The 17104-nt window shown below is 42.6% G+C and overlaps 1 protein-coding gene across 1 annotated transcript in view; it reads right to left on the bottom strand.

Annotated features, from left to right (window-relative positions):
- Positions 1 to 17104, bottom strand: part of Slc17a8 (solute carrier family 17 member 8) — a 69514-nt gene that overhangs the window by 24957 nt on the left and 27453 nt on the right. The window contains exons 3-5 of the mRNA XM_023717532.1: positions 11170 to 11288; positions 9300 to 9414; positions 7171 to 7258 (exon numbers count right to left, since the gene is read on the bottom strand). Coding sequence (XP_023573300.1) covers positions 7171 to 7258; positions 9300 to 9414; positions 11170 to 11288 — 322 coding nt within the window. The remainder of the gene's footprint in view (positions 1 to 7170; positions 7259 to 9299; positions 9415 to 11169; positions 11289 to 17104) is intronic.

Raw genomic sequence — 17104 nt, 5'->3', positions numbered from 1 at the left:
TAACCACTAGGAAGAATGTATGCAATGTGTTAATTATTGAAACTGTCCTACCAATTTGGTTTGAAACTGTCTCATTGCTATTTGTTTCTCAATAACATTAAGTAAAATAAAACCTGAACAAAATAAATGCAAATAAAATTAAACAGCACATTTCAAAAATCAAAAAAAAAACTACTTTCTTTGTAGATCTGAAAAAAAAGAAAGAAATCAAGTCAAAAAAAGAAAAGAAAAAAGTAAATCAAATCTATTAAAACTGCTAAAAAAAAAAAAGAAAAGAAAAGAAAAAAGAAATCAACCAACAACAAATATTGAAGAGGCTGTGGGAAGGGAACCCTTCTCACTATTAGTAGGAGTATAGACTAGTGCAACCATTATGGAAATCAGTGTGGAGATTCCTTAAAAAACTAGGACTAGAAATCCCATTCAAACTTGCTATCCTCCTACTGAGAATTTTCCCAAAGGAACTGAAAGCGTCATATCATAGTGATATATGTGTACCTACGTTTATAGCAGCACAATTTGTGATATCCAGGTCTTGGAAACAACCAAGATGCCCATCACATGTGGAATGGTTGAAAAAGATGTGGTATTTTTATACAATGGAGTATTACTCGGCTATAAAAAATGATAAACTTGAAGCCTTCATATTTAAGTGGATGCCACTTGAAGATATACTTATAAGTGAGATAAACCAGATCCACATGTGTAAATATCATATTGTCTCCCTAGTATAAGAGCTCAAAAGAGGAATTACATATAGAAAGGTAAAACACAAATAAAAGGAATGCGAGAACTTGAGGATTGGACAATGAGGAGTGGGCAAGGAGAAAAGCTGTGAAACAGAACAGGGACAAAGCCATGCATTTGTATGCACGAGAGGGTGGGGCAGTGATCCTGGGGGACATCAGCAGGTTTTTGAGACTCGCGTTTTCTGGTGGTATTTTCACCCTGACTAACTGTATATGCTGGTGCCTGTGAGCCAAGTGACTGCACTGAGGATGGCGATGTTTAATAGAGGGGTCATGCTTGGAGTACCTGCCATCCTGGTCTTCTAAAAATGTACTTCTTGTCATAACATACCAATTATTGCCATACTGTCTCTCAAGTAAAGGGTTTTTAATTTATTTTTATTTTTTTCTTTAAAAAAAGGGTAATAAATGAAAAAAAAGAGAGACACAAGAATAAGAAAAAAAAATGTCACAGGTCTGTCCTGTTACAATTCTATATATGGTTAGAATTCTAAATTTCTTTGTAAAAATATATAAATGCTTATTTCTAGTTTTTTTAACTATTTTTCTTTCATATTCTGTAAGGACTTAAAGTTCAACATATCAATATTTGATGGAAAATACCTATTCCATGATATGCCAAAGACGTTTGATATTTAGACAGATAGGGTAAACTGAACTGCATATATTGTAGGTTAATAATAAGCTTCTCTTCTGGAAGATTAACAACCTAAGTTAGCAGATCAAAATTGGAGAAAAGGAGGGGCTGTGAGGTCAGCCAACATTTTGGCCCTAGCCTTTCAAGGTCAGTGAAGGCTCGGAACATAGGAGAACCCGTGCTGTAATATCATGTAATTCAGTTGTGCTCCAAATTTTCTGATCAAGAAGATTATGGAGCCACAGAGGAATGTGATCGATGATGTATAGTGTGCCTGGGGAGAGTCACATGGAGACAAAAAAACATTCTCTCAGGCTTTCACAGAGAGCAAATTGGTCAAGCAATGGCCATGACTCATCCTCATAGCTGACACTGACAAAGGATCTACAAAGTGCGGTACAGGGCTACAGGATAAATCCTGAGGGTACTTGACTGACCTTATGAGATACAAAAGTTACATTTCTTGTTATATAGGTCTTGCTTTGTCTTAGTCTTAACCATCCAGCAGAAAAGTATAAAAATGAGGTATATAAAATAAAGCCATATTAATACGATGAGCTGTAAAAAGCTCAAGTCAATAACTTCTGATGATAACCCACTAATATAGACTGCTAGACAGTGTTGGACTGTTTTGCTGAATTCAAACACCTATAGTATTTAGATGCCAATAGAATACCCACCTTTGACAGGACTAAACAAAAAAAAAAAGAGGATACAAAGGAAATATCATTTTGTATTTATACATACAAAATAGTTAGGATAGATATACAGCTACTTTTGCTTAATTCAATGAGAAGAAAAAGGTATACATATACTAACACTGTTTGGACAGGATATCCTGTCTGCTTCTTGTACTATGGATAACCACTAAGAAGATAACAATGTACAATGTATTGATTATCGAAACTGTCCTATTAATCAGCTTTGAAACTGTCTCATTCATATTTGTTTCTTAATAAAATAAAAATAAAAAGAATAAATTTTTAAAAATAGAATATGTAAAGATCTAAAAATTCAATTCCCTAAACTTAAAGAGCCAATAAGAAAAACGGGCATCAGAAATGAAGAAATAAACATGAAGAAATATAAACAGCAAATAAGTATATGAAACAGTGTTCAATATCAGTGGCCATTTGAGAAATGCTAATTGAAACAATGCTGAGATTCCATCTCACCCCAGAAAGAATGACTGTCATCAAGAAACCAACCATAACAAATATCAGGGTGTCTATGGGGAGAAAAGAACCCTACCCCATTGTCGGTGGGAGCATAAACTGATTCCTCAAATCAGTTTGCATATTCCTCGAAAAACTAAAATAGAAATTCCATTTGACCCAACTATCATTGCCTTTCTACATATCTTCCCAAAAGAGTTAAAGATATCATATCAGAATGATGTACGCATACCCATGTTTGTAGCAGCACAACTCATAATAACTAAATCTTGGAAACAGCCCATGTGTCCATCTACAGATGAATGGATTTTTTTAATGTGGTATTTTTACACAATGGAGTACTACTCTGCCATAATGAAGGATACACTTGAGTCGTTTGTAGGAAAACAGGTGCCCCTTGAGGCCACGACATGAGGTGAAGTAACTCAGACACAGCTTAAATATCACATGGTTTGTCTTGTATGAAAAACTCAATATATATAAAGTACAAAATATAATACTGATTATAGGTAAAAAGAGAAAGAAAAAGTGTCATAATCCAGCACAGATTATGTATCCAAAAGTATACCATGACTTAGTACAATTGTCTTATATGTTTTGTATGTTCTTTGGCCTGCTGGTCTGGTTTTCAATCTGTGTATATGATAATAACTTTATAAGGTCTCATAATAGGTAAATGAATCTGATGCTGGAAAAATGGGTGGGTGGATTGAAAAGTGCTTTGTGCAGGGACCAATCCTCTATGTGAGTGCAGTCACTATGTGCTGCAAACATGTATTAATAAAAGTAAAAAAAAAGAGAGAGATGGCCACGTGCCACACTGGCCCTACCCCCAGGGGTGCTGAGTTGCCACCAAGTCCAAGGATAGTGGTGCACACCTGTAATCCCAGCGCTGCTGGGGAGGCTTAATGTAGGGGGATCACTACAAGTCTGAGCTGCATAATGAGACCTTGTAACAAATACAAAAAGAGAGACAGACAGACAGACAGACAGACAGACAGACAGACAGACATAGTGACAGTGAGAGACAGAGAGAGACTGACCAGGAGGGCTAGGTATGGTAACACATACCTGAAATCCCAACAACACTTCAGGAGGCTGAGACAGAAAACTCAAGTTTAAGCCCTGCCCAGGAAGCTTGGATATTTAGAGAATCCCTGTCTCAAAACAAAAAATTGCTGCATATATCACTCAGCGCTGAGAAGCGCTGGCTTCAATCCCCAGGACTGTGACCAAAACAGAACAAAAGGAAGAAAAATGAGAGGTAACAGCAGAATTTCCCAAACAGCAAGGTTTCAATGATACAAGTTCCCTCTGACTTAACCCTCACTCAGAAGAAAAAAATTACCTGATACTATCGGGTTATTCTTCTCTTGTGCTGTGTTTTTGTCCTTGCTAAGGAAAGTAACTTTGAAATGGCCCATCTGCTTTTGGCTCTCTATTTCTGTGGTGTAGCCTCCCTCTGTCCACAAAACCCAACCTCTTCTACTCAACCCATTTGGAACAAAGATTCTATTTTATGAAAGGAACCATTACAGACTCCAGAATCTAAAATAAAATCAATTAACATCTTTAAAACTGTTGTAATTTTGCCCTTTGATATTTCTTACTTTGTAAATAATACTTACCCTTGTAAATACTTGCCTGTGTTGGATGTTTATCTTGTCTAGACAAGATTATGAGCGCTAGTGGCAGTGACCTGGCTATCTCTGGCAGCTCTGGGACCTCTACTAGGGAAAGCCCAGCCCTGTAAACTAATAGTAGCTGAATGAAGTTACTGTCCTATCAGTTACTATCTTCTCTTGAGCTATGAATAAGAAAACTCATAGTGGGAAGGAAGCTAGCAGCATGAAAGGAAATTCCATACCCCAAAATCCAATGCTAAGGAAGATTTTGGGGAAATAAAATACCTTCCATGAAAATGGATTAAATCACATCTTTCTAAACTGGATCTGACCCTCTAGGAAAGACTCTTCCAGTGTCTTCTAGGGTTGGTTTTAAGTTACACTAAACTATGTATGTGAAGGGACTTTGTAAGCTATAAAGGGTTACACAAATGCCAACTATTACTGCTTTCACCATGTCCGGAATGACAGTGCCCTTTTCTTAACCTCATAATTCCTCAAACCAATAAAGCAAGAGCTCCAGGCCAGATGGTAAGAAAGAACGATAGGTCTGACTCTGTAGGAGAAGGTGGACTTCTGTCAAAAGCCAAATACCTTTTGAGGGAGAGGAGATAGTCTGGTTTAGGTGACGAAAATGCAAATCTGTAACAGGGAGGGTCAAAAATAGCCAACAACAGTGTTGTGCTGAGTGCCTTCGGCGTGCCACTGCTGCACGAGGTATCCTGTACCCGTGACTCCACTCAACCCTTCTTCAACCTGACGATGCATTGCCAATATTATTTCCATTTTAGAGGTAAAAACAAGGCTCAGGAAGGGAGAGTTAATTGGCTGATGTCACACGGATATAAGGGACAGGTGGGCTGGACAGGAACTCAGGTTGTGGGACTCCAAACTCCGTACTCTATAATAATTGAGTTCTGTCTCAACACGAAAATGGCCAGGAATTATCCACGTTAAGTATTATTTCATTGGTAAAAGTACATCCTAATCTAAACTGTCCTTCTTCCCTGTGCATCAAAGACTTTCTCATCCTTTCAGACAGGGATCCAATCTCGTTTTTCATCATAGTTCCCAGTAGGATGCTTAGCCCGTATTACTGCTGTCCTGGGACACACAGCATGTCTCTGTCCCTTGTGTGCGCCCCAGGCAGGACAGATAGGCCTCAATGACCACTGGTGGCATGGGGTGGGACAGTAACAGATGGGAGGTAGGAAAGAGTCCCCAGTCCTCATTAGTCCTAAGAATTTAAGTCTTGTTTTCCTCTTCTGCCTGCATGTTCCCAAGCATAAAACCACAAGATGTGATGTTTTCTAGAGTTCCCTTCTCACACCTGTATGTTTTGAGATTAAGAACTGATTAGCCCCAAACCTGTGGTTACTTCTGATAACATTTCTCCTCAGTGTTCTTTGAAACAAGGCCACTCCTTAGCTGGGAAAGGCAATAAGGCCTGTGACTTTGATCAGCTAACTTCCCTGGAGAAGCAAACCGCTTTAAGTCAGCCCTTCTAGTGCTGTAAAAACACACAAAGAATAGGGAGTGGCTGGTTGTCATTCTCAGTTTTGCTGTCAAATCAAAATGAAAGGCCTTACATACAAACCATCCAAAGAGACGAAGGGTCAAGGATTAGAAAAAGCTCAGTAGTAGGGCAGAAAAGCTCGTGAGCTGCCAACAAAAGGCCAGAGATGGTTTCTATGGGAGGCCAAAGATGTAAAAGACATCGCAGATACACATGCAATTCCAAACCAGGACACTAGTGAGTATTTCACACCAAATTACTATCTGCATTTATTATTATCAATGTTTAGAGTAGAGAAAAATGTAAATAAAAACATTCACAGAAATAAAGACTTTTATATGCAGTGTATTATTTGTTGAAACTGTACTTTCGATTTGATTTGAAACTGTCTCATTGCTATATGTTTATCAATAAAACTTTGAAAAGAAAAAAAAAAAAAGAAATAAAGACTTCTTTCTCTCCTTAGTGAAGAATACAAATTAGCTTGTCTTAGGAAACGCATGTTAGGTTGAAAAGCCAGACAAAGATCTAAAAATGAGGGAAGAGAGAGAAAAGGAGAAGAGGGTTAAAAAGAATTAAGATATTTAATTAGAATCTCAGCAGACTAAGGACTAAAGCACCTGCTTAGGAAGACACAGGGATCAGGGTTCAATCCCTGGCATGCTGTGCCAGCCCTGCCCCCACAGTGCACTGAGACAGTGATTGAGACTGGGATTACAGGGCATGGTGGCATGTGCCTGTAATCCTAGCACTTGGGAGGCTGAAAACAGGAGGATCACTATGAGTCCGATCTGTGTAGGGACAACCCTGTACTAAAATACATTAAAAAAAAAAAAAAAAAGATATGTTAAGTCCATACACCAACTCCCTAAGATGAATGGAGGCACAGGTACTGCAAGCATGTATTTATGCAAAATAAGTAAACATTAAAAAAAGAAAAGTCAGACAGGCTGGTAAAGAGCCAGAACAAGATGGCGGCTGAGTAAGATCTTCCAGTGAGGCCTCCCCACACACACACCAATTTGAACACTTATTCATGTACCAAAGCACCTTCCACAACAGCTAAGAAGGCCAGCTAAACTACATCAGGAAATGGTAAGGAGGCTTAAAGAAGAAGAAAGAGTTAACATTGTCAAGAATAGATTATTTAATAAAGCAAAAAATAATAAAGGCAGCATTAGGCATCAGGTTGAAAGCAGATGTCATAGGGTTGTCCTGGCCATATGGACAAAGACTGTGCAGTGAGAACTCACAGAAGATTTCTGCAAAGAAAAGGATTTTGGCTCCCGGGTGAAGAATCTGAACTTCAACAAAGCAGAATGATCTACTTCAGCTATGGCAGTAACCAGAATTAAAGGGCTATATTGTCCCCATCACTGCCAATCAGTCCCCAAAGAAGAGGAAATATACCTCCTTAGAATAAATATGAGGCATTGAGTTAACAGTCATGAGTCTATTCTTAACTTACCACAAAAAGAAGTTGTGGCCAGTCGGCTTCTCTCTAAGGGTGGAGCCCACTTACTCCACATCCCGTGGCAGGCTGGGTAAGTCACACCCTGGCAGAAGAAAGCAGCATCAATTATTAAACTTAACTCCAGCTTTTCTCTTGTCTAAAATGTAAATGCTCCTCCTTCACCCAGGCTATAATATAAAAATCCAGTACATGCACACAGCTATCAATTGCAGTTATGTCCCCCACCAACTCCTTATGTTTAAACCTACCACAGTGTGATGGTGTTTGAAAATGGGCCTTGGGAGGTGACCAGTGAGTGCGAGCAAAGTCCTCACGAACAGGGTCAGGGCCCTTTCACGAAACCCCCCAGACAGCACCTTCCCTTGCTGCCACATAGGGCACAGAGATGACAATCTAGGCACCAAGTCACTGTCCTTCCCTACACTCCGAATCTGTCAGCCCCAGGACCTTGGTTCTCCCAGCCTCAGGACGACAAGAGATAAATTTCTGTTGTTTATGGTATTCTTTTAAGGAAGCCCCAACAGACTAAAAGAGATTCAAAATAGGATAATTCAGCTATGTGGGTGCACAGCATAGGTCCTGAAATTCAGATAGAGTTCAAATGCAAGTGTGGCGGGGAATCAGAAAGGAATTTTTGTACTTGTACATTATTAAAGAACATCAGCAGAGAAGGCAGCTTGTACATCGTTCTACTTCATCTCATTGCAGACGCGGAATCTGAGGCTCAGAGTCATTTCAGGCAAGTCTTGGTGGAGACACAGCGCTAATGTCGTAGATTTTCCACCACACCAGCATTTCTGAGAGCCTAGTCTATATCTCTCCAATGAGACCAAGATGGATCTGAGATGTTCCACACTCTTAGTTATGTGTGTATATGTGTGTGTGTGTGTGTGTGTGTGTATATATATATATATATATATATTTCATATACTTTATGCACAAGTGAAACTTGCACATCAGATCCATGGTCTCAAAGATTCTGGTGTTTACAGTGAGGATGGTTTTGAGTTTTGTTTTTTAGGGAAGTTGATCAAGGGAAAAACAATAAGCAAATAGTAACACATGTTGTATGTGGACTAACAAAACGTTGGTGGTTAGAGGTGACTGTCGGAGTTTGGGGATGGCATTCTACACCAGCAGTCGGCATGCGATGACCCAGTCAGACACACCATCTGGTTTTTTTACAGTCTGAAAGGTTTTTACAGCTTAAAGTGGTCTGAAGAAGCATCAATATAAAATATCATTTCGGGGGCACATCAAAATCATATGAAATTCAAATTTCAGCATAGAAAAGCTGTCCTTAGAACACAGCCAAAGACTGGGTGTGGTGTTGCGGGCCTATAATCCCAGCTCTTGGAAGAAGAAGAAGAAGGAGAAGGAGAAGGAGAAGGAGAAGGAGAAGGAGAAGGAGAAGGAGAAGGAGAAGGAGAAGGAGAAGGAGGAGAAGGAGAAGGAGAAGGAGAAGGAGAAGGAGAAGGAGGAGAAGGAGAAGGAGAAGGAGAAGGAGAAGGAGAAGGAGAAGGAGAAGGAGAAGGAGAAGAAGAAGGAGAAGAAGAAGGAGAAGAAGAAGTCGACGACGACAGCCAGGCCTGTGTGTTTGCCCGTTGTCTGTGGCTGCTTCTGCAGTGGAGTGGCAGCCCTGAGTACTTGCAGCAGCTATTGCAGGGCAGCAGAGCCCAGAATATTTACCTCTGGGTTCTATGTTCCACTTACTCTTCTGGCTGACTAAATCTTCCCATTGACCCACATGCTCAGAAATGTACATATTCTTAATAAATTCATTTAAATTGCCTTCGCTAAAAGAAAAAGGCTTTGCTATGGGGGCTGGTAAGTTTGAGAGTCAGCTTTATGCTCTGTTAAAATAAAGCTGTTTGTATTCGATCACATCTAAGATCTTATGGAAGGAGTATCCCTTTATTATATTTAAATGTGAAATCACACAGGCATTTTAATTAAAATATTCACAATGTTATTTAATTAAAATAGCCATCACCAGAGAACTGAGATGGCAGGACAAGCTGGAGACAGGAAAACAGCAAGAGGGGTTTTCTTCAGAAGTAGGATTTTCTAAAAAGCCATGCTGTCTCTAGAACGTGGAAAACTGAGGAAAGTGTCTCTCCTACCTCCACTAGACCTTGCAAAATTCTCACGCCCATGACGCAGCCGTAGTGCACTCTGGCTGCAGAAGGGATGAACATGTTCAACGTCGATGTTAAGAAGATGGCGGCCCCAAAGACCCTAGGAGACCAAAGCGCTGTGTTATTGGGCAGGTTGGTGACAGAGAGGTGATCATTGAAACATCAATAATGGGTCTAGTAGGTCATGAAGAACCTTATGAACATTAAGAGAAATTAGTCCACTGAAAAAGACAGTGTGCTGGGCTCTGATGCACCCCAAGCTAGCCTCCGAGGCTGCTTTGATGCCCCAGCTCTGGGCCATGGACTAACTATTGCCACAGCAATGGAAGCACGGTGATGTCCCGCCTGGATGACGTTCTAGAAAGCTGCAGAATAACTGGGTTGAGGTCCCACCCAAGTGGCCCTTCCAAGTATGACTTCTACATCTTTGGGGTTTTGCTTCCTGCTGCCCATACTGCTCTCGGTCTACCACAAGGAATCCTGATTATCTAGGAAGAGTCGGATGGCCCAGAGCTAGCCAAGCACAAGCCACACAGCCCTTGTTTGAGCATCCTATTCCCTGCCATGCTAATACTACTCACCTTTCTCCCCTGCTTGGCCCAGAGCATCCTGGGAAAAAGCAGCAAGCAACATTCCCTGCCTTTCTCCTGCATGTTGACTACACATCAACCCTTATTGCATGCTGGGAAATCATGTTATGTGTGATTTCTTTTTAAAGCAGAGATGTAAGCAGTACCCAAGGGGACCAGAGCAGCCAACATCTGATCACATTTTAAAAGAATAAAATAAGCAAATAACAATAAACAAAATATACAGATTAGACAAGAACATACATAAAAGACCATCATGTTCATACATATTTGGATATTATGGTAGTGGCTTTCAAATTTTTTGACATTGACCCTTAAAATATGTGCCTATTACAGCCCAGTCTATCCACATACCTGCAAATCAAGTTTCAAAATCCAGAACTTACCCTTACATTCAGTGCACTCAGATGTTTTCTATTCTGTTTTATTACAATCTCTTCTGTTGCTCTCTTTGTTTCAAAAATGGTTCATTGGCAAATCACTCTATTGATTTCACAACCGTCTAATAATGTGCACTTCAGAGTCTGAGAAACGCTACTCTACAAAGTGGAATCTACCCCGAGAAAGATTGATGTAAAGTCATGTGAGAGGCAAATGCCTTGGAAAGGACCTGAAATTACTCAGTGCGCACCTTCTCTGGTACATGACCCATTCTACCACATCTCCCCCAAGTGGCCACCCACTTGCGGTTGAATGCCTCTGACAACAGAGAACTCACTGCTTACAAAAAGAGCCCATTCTGCTCTTGGACACTTAATTGCTTACACACCTCCCATGGCGTCTCAAGAGTGTTAAACACATATCGTACAAGCTGCAGATAGGCCCTTCATGCACACGAGGCAGAATATTTATGGTTGAATGTGATATTAACACAAATACAGGGGATCACACGATGTCACTAGTCAAAGCACAATTTAATCTAGTGATCCATTTCACGGATTAGGAGACTGAGGCCCAGGGAAGAAGAGGTGTGACTTCCAGCAGAGGTAGCTCTGTGAGCCAGTGCGGGGTCAGATTCCATTTCTCCTCAGTTAATTGCTCTTTTTTTTAAACCATGGAATCCCTTTGCAATGATACTGGGGTAGAAAAGTAAACCAAAAGATCTCTGAAGATCTCTTTGGGATCAGGGCCTCTGAGTGGCACTGCCTGGTTGCTTCTGGTTTTCTTTCTGCACCCCAAACTGAGAACCAGCGGCGCAGGTTTCATGAAGGTACCAAGTCGCCGTGCGACTGGCGTAGCACTCAGAACACGTCCGCGGACCTTACCTGTTAGCAGCGAACTTGTTTGAAATGAAGCCACCTGGGATTTGCGTCACAATATAACCCCAGAAAAAAGACCCATGGATAAGGCCCACCGTCTCCGGGTCCCAGTTAAACTGCGCTATCTGCAAACAAGAAATCAGATACGGTTGTGCTCGGAAGAAAACAACGGCCCCCCGTCTTTCACTGCTGACCCCACAAACCGAACACCCCACGATGTTCCTTTTCTCCTCCTCTTGTCAATACATTTCTGGAAGGCATTTTGCCTGCACAGGATACCAGAGTCCCTGCTTGACGAAGTCAACTTCTAGTGAGAGAAGGGAGTGACAAGCGCAGAGTTATATGTAAAAGGTAAGACGCCAGAGACGGGCGCGAGGGAGAATAAAGCAACTTGCAAAGAAAACAACAAAAAGTTCTAGGGATTCTAGGTTATTTGCTGTATCATTCAGGTATCAGTTCATGATCGCATAAAAGGAATCCAGCCCCTGTGGTGCTGGGAATGAAACCCCTCCGTCAGCGTTAGGCAACTGCTCAGCCACCAGGCTGCTCCGGCAGCCCCAATTCCTGTTTCCTTCTCTTTTTTTAAGAGAATAAAAAACCGTTAAAAAAAAAAAAAAAAAAAGTAGAAATCAAGGGTCTGCCCCTTAGCTCAGTTCTTTAAGTGGCTGCTTCAACAAAGCAGTCAGGCTCAGGCTGTGGTTCGATCCCCACAACTCAAGCCAGCCAAACCTGCCCTGAAGGCATTCGGAGCAAAAAAAAAAAAAAAGAAAGAAAGAAATCATACAGAATTTCACTAAACAAAATGATAGGAATTCAACAATGGTGGTTGCGTTGTATATTTTTGTCTTCAAGCTAGTTGTTCAGATTATTAGATATAAGCATGCAAAATTGGTCAAAAAAATTAAAAAGAAGAAAAAAAGGTAAGCATCAACTGCTCCTTTCAAAAGACCAGTAGAACTCAACTGTAGATTTTCCAAGCTACGTGTGCACACACATGCGTATTTCCTTCCCTTCCTTCTCTCTTTTCTCCTTTTGCTCACTCCAGTCGTTCCTTCCCTCAGAGCAGACTCTTTCCCTCTCGCAGTATTTATTGCACCTTCTGGATTTTCTTTCCTCGTCTAGGATCTTACACAATCCAAACAAGCACAGCCTGTCTGCCCCATCCTGCTGCTAATCGTCACTCACGTCACCGTTCTCTTGTAGGTGATGGTGTCTGTCGCTCACAGAAATGATACCTGACGAGGGACATTTAGGGCAGCTGGGCAGGGACTTTCCTCATCATCTGAGACCCTTCAAATCATAAAGGCAGACTAGAGACTTGACCAGACAGTTCTCCAACGGAAGACATGCAAATCGCAACAGCTATCCGGAGAGATGTCCCCAGTTCCCAACCCTCAGGGAAATGCAAGCCAAAACCACACGAGACGTTACCTCACACTTGTTAGGGTAGCCACTGTCCACAAAGTAAATAATTGCAACAAGTATTGGTGGAAGTGGGGGGAAAGCGGGACCCTCATATGCTATGGGTGGCAACGGAGGGTGGTGCTGTCAGTATGGAAAACGACACAGCAGAGCCTCGAAAGACTAAAACTAGAACTAAAAATACAATTCAGTGATCACACTTCTGGGTATTTACCCAGAAGAACTGATATCAGGATCTTGGAGATATCTACTTAGTTATCTTCACTGATTATTCACCACAAGCAACAGCTGGAAACCACCCGGAAGTCCACTGACTGATGGATTAAAAAAATGCAGCGTGCACGCTGAATGGAACACTCGCCAGCCTTTAAAGGAAAAGGGAATTCTGCAACATGCAACAGGTAGATGAGCCTGGGGGACACTAAGCCAAGGGAAAGAAGCAGCCACACAAATGCAGTTAACGCAGGTCCGCTTACGTGGAGTCTCTAAAACATGGCATTCACAGATCCCAGAGTGGACTGGTGCTTGTCCAAGATGACAGGGAGAGCAAGTGGGGTTGTTCGGTGGGCAGAACGCTTTAGTAAAACAATGAATAAGCTCTAGAGATACACGGTACAACCTCGTACTTATAACCAAAGAGCTGTTGTACATCTTAAGCTGTGTCCCTAGTGTTGCTGTCATGTTAAGCATTTTCCTATGGGGATTTGAATCTAAAATTCACTCCCACCCCGCCATCTGAAGAGTGTGGCAGGTGACTGGATATTTTTTTTTTCAAGCTTAATTCTTTTATTTTTTATTTTTTTTCTTTTCAAAGTTTATTGATAAACATATAGCAATGAGACAGTTTCAAATCAAATCGAAAGTACAGTTTCAACAAATAATACACTGCATATATTCTTCTTAGTGGTTAATAAGCTACTGCACTGCAGATGGTAATTTGTAATAGTGGTTTCATATTGGGAGTGCCTGTCATTGTGGTATTCTGAACACGGGCTACTTGTCATGACATGCCAGTTACTGCTAAGATGTCTCTCGGGTAGGTGGATGTTCAAGAAGAAGGGGGTGGTGAATGAAAGCAAGAGACAGGAAAAGGAATACTGTGGGACAGTCCTGCTTCAAGGTTGTATAAGGTGACTGGATATTGAGGCACTGCGCTCACCAGGGACTGATTCACTGCTGAGCTCAGAGCTGAATGCGCAGCGGGAGGGGGCGTCTGGCCAGAGGTGACGGCCGTGGCCTGGGGAAGCAGCTTTCTCCCAGCGTGGTCCACCCTTCTCTCTCTGGCTTCCAGGCCATCCTCCAGGCCATTCCCCAGTGCTGCTTCCATAAAACTCTCCTCCTTTAAATTACCAGCGTCTGGTAGTTTGCACCAGCAACAAGAAAGCTCACACATGTTGTTTTCTGTTTTGGTTTTGTTCTGTTGTATTTATTTTGTTTTCATGGTAATACTGGGAATTAAACCCAGGGCCTCCACTGAGCTAGACCTCCCACGCACCTCTCCCACCCCCTTTTTCTTGAGACAAGGTCCCTGCTAAGCTGCCTAGGTGAAACACAAGCTATCACTATCAAAGAGTAAAGCCTCCTTACTACAAGGAACGGCACCCACATCAAGTCTCTGCAAATGTAAATGCTGTCTTTGGAGAATAATTCTGTGCAGATGTGAAAAAGCCAGAGATCTGGAAAGGAGCTATCCTGGATGAACCAGCTGGGCTCTCAGCCAGGGACAAGAGTCCTTGGACAAGAGGAAGGCAGGGAGACCTGAGACAGGAGAGAGGACACACAGATAGGAGGAGGCCCTGCTTAGAGGCCTGAAGACGGAACCTAGGACCTCACCTATGGTAGGCTAGACTCTACCGCTGAGCCACATCCCTAGACATTTTTTTTTTTAAATTTTGAGACAGGGTCTTACTAAATTGCCTGAGCTGGACTCCAACTTGTGATCCTCCTTGCCTGGTCTCCTGAGTAGCTGGGGTGACAGGCTGTACTGCCACGCCCAGCTGCCTGCTGTGTGGCAACTCAACTTTCCTTTCTCCCTTCCTCCCTCCATCCCTTCCTTCTTTCCTTTCTTTTGCTCTTTGTACCAGGGTTGAAGCCAGGGTCCTAGTGCACGCTAAGTACACTGTCACTGAGGGACACTCCCCACTCTACCTTATAATTATTAAACTAAAAAGTAATTACCTATACATTAGCTAAAATCACCTTCATACTCCTTGCACGCCATATGCCACATATTGCTTATAAGACTGACCTATCCATACCTACTTCTCTCCTTTTGAAAATGAAGATTCTAAGCCAGGCATGGTGGCACACAAATGTAATCCCAGCAGTCCAGGAAGCAGAGACAGGAGAATCAAAAGTCCAAGCCTGGCTTAGACAGCTCAGTGACTGTCACGGTTTGTGTCTAGGTAGCTCCCAAAAGCCTCATGCAGTGATGGGGTGGCTTCTAGAGTTTGTGACTAATTCATGATCCGATGTTGGGATTATGGGTGTGAGAGATGCAGGGATTACAAGTATGAGCGCTGCCCCAGCCCTGGGGTGGACAGACTGAACGCATACAGTAGGCCTGCTCTCCACTGCCAGGGCTGCTGCTCCTCCTTTGTGGCTCTTGCTGTTCTCCTATTTTCCGCCACCATGAACTGCTGCCCTCTGCCACGTGCCACCCCGCTTTAGAGCCGGCTGGTTATGGACTGAAGCTTCTACAAACTGTGAGCTGAATAACCTTCCCTTCCTTCATTTGGGGTGTCAAGATTTTGTCCCAGCAACAAGAGAAAACTAACTAAGACAGTGATTTAGCAAAAGCCTGTCTCATAATAAAAATGAAAAGAAGGGGATGAACAGTGACTCAGTACAAAAACCTTGGATCCAATCCTAGGACCAATAAATAAATAAGTAAATCTGAAGTGTCTAGTTTTCCTAAATAGGCATAAATGTCAGGCAGTCTTTGTAGACTGCTCAGTTGATACCTAAATTTTCTTCTACTTAGGCAAGAAATGGCCTGCCAAACATTGAAGTTGCACTAGAGCCTCCTCTTCCTGAGGCCAGAGAGAGGCATGTAGAGCATCCTTTGGGCCCCCAGCCAGTTCCTCTAAGACTCCAGACGGCACAGCCGTCGATACCGGGCACGCACGCCAGCACCCTTCCTGGGCTTGATCGAAATGCCACTCTGCGCACCTCAAAGCAGACTCTGCTGACCTGGCCTGTCTTTTCAGGCAACAAACAAATGCAGAAACAGCATCTCATTTTGATCCCAGCCTTGGCAGGCAAGGTTTAATTAGCCGGCCACGCTCACAAAAGGCTGAAGGCATACGCATGGTACACATCTGCAGCCTTGCCAGCGTACTTCACTCCTGGTGTTAAAACGCATCCTGTGCTCTTCCAGCTGTATCCCAGCCCCCTACACGTGACAGCATAACTGCCCGGGGCAGACTCAGCTTGTGGCATCAGACAGCCTGGTTAGAACAGTCTCCATGGTGCTATCCTCCACTGGAGAATAAGCTTAGTTTAAAAAAGAACAAAAGCATTCAGGCCAGTGAAAGACCTCTTTTTAGTGGACCAGCTTGGCAGGAGACCATTCCAGGTGATGCCAACAGATGTGGCATGAACGACTACATCCTGCCATCGCGCCGGGCCAGGAGGTACTGCCCCGGAGAGTCACGTGGGACACGGGGCCCTGCAGGCGCCACATTGCCCAGTACTTTTTCAAGATGTAGCCTGCCAAGCAGTGATTTCCCAGGTACCAGCTTAGAAGATTCTGGTCTCTGGGTATGGGTAGGAATCCAAGAACTGTCAGATGCTTCTCTGCAAATGAACAGATTTTTTTTTCTTTTTTTTGGCGGAACCGGGGATTGAACTCAGGTCCTTGGGCTTGCCAGGGAAGCGCTTATTCCACTGAGCCATAGATTTTTTTTTTTTTTAATGAACAGATTTTCACAGGAGTCTTTCCAGAGCATGTGTTCAATCCAGTAAAATATAATATCATAAGGTGACCAAAATACATGATAAATGCTTAAATTTTTAAAATTTGTTAGAGTTGGCTGGGAGATAGCTCAGCAATCTAAGCACCTGCCTGGCAAGCGCAAGGAACTGGGTTCAATCTCCATGCTGTACCAGTCCCAGAACCCAGGCACACCATACCAGCCACCGAGACCTGGCATGGTGCCGCACGCCTGTAATCCTGGTACTGGGGAGACTGAAACAGGAGGATCACTATGAGTCCAAGCTGTGTAGGGAGACCTTGTACCAAATAAAGAAATAAATACAAACATTTTTAAAAATTGTTACAGTAAAAGATCCATTGCCCTTAATCCTCCCCTGGTTACCCCTTGAGCATGCTCAGGCCACCATTCCTGCCACCTTCTGGAGCAGCTGGAAGTCCCCTTTCTTGAGTATCTTTATGAGGTGCAATTTTTTTTAAAAAATACAAATGTCGGGGCTGGAGAGATGGCTCAGTGGTCTAAAGCACCTACTTAGAACAAGCTTAGCAAAAGCATCAGGGACCGCGGTTCAATCCCCCAGCACC

This window comes from Octodon degus, unplaced genomic scaffold (genome assembly GCF_000260255.1).
Source record: "Octodon degus isolate 3935 unplaced genomic scaffold, OctDeg1.0 scaffold00004, whole genome shotgun sequence".
Classification (NCBI taxonomy): Eukaryota; Metazoa; Chordata; class Mammalia; order Rodentia; family Octodontidae; genus Octodon; species Octodon degus.
The sequence above is the reverse complement of the archived record's forward strand: the minus strand, read 5'-3'. Positions and strand labels throughout refer to the sequence as shown.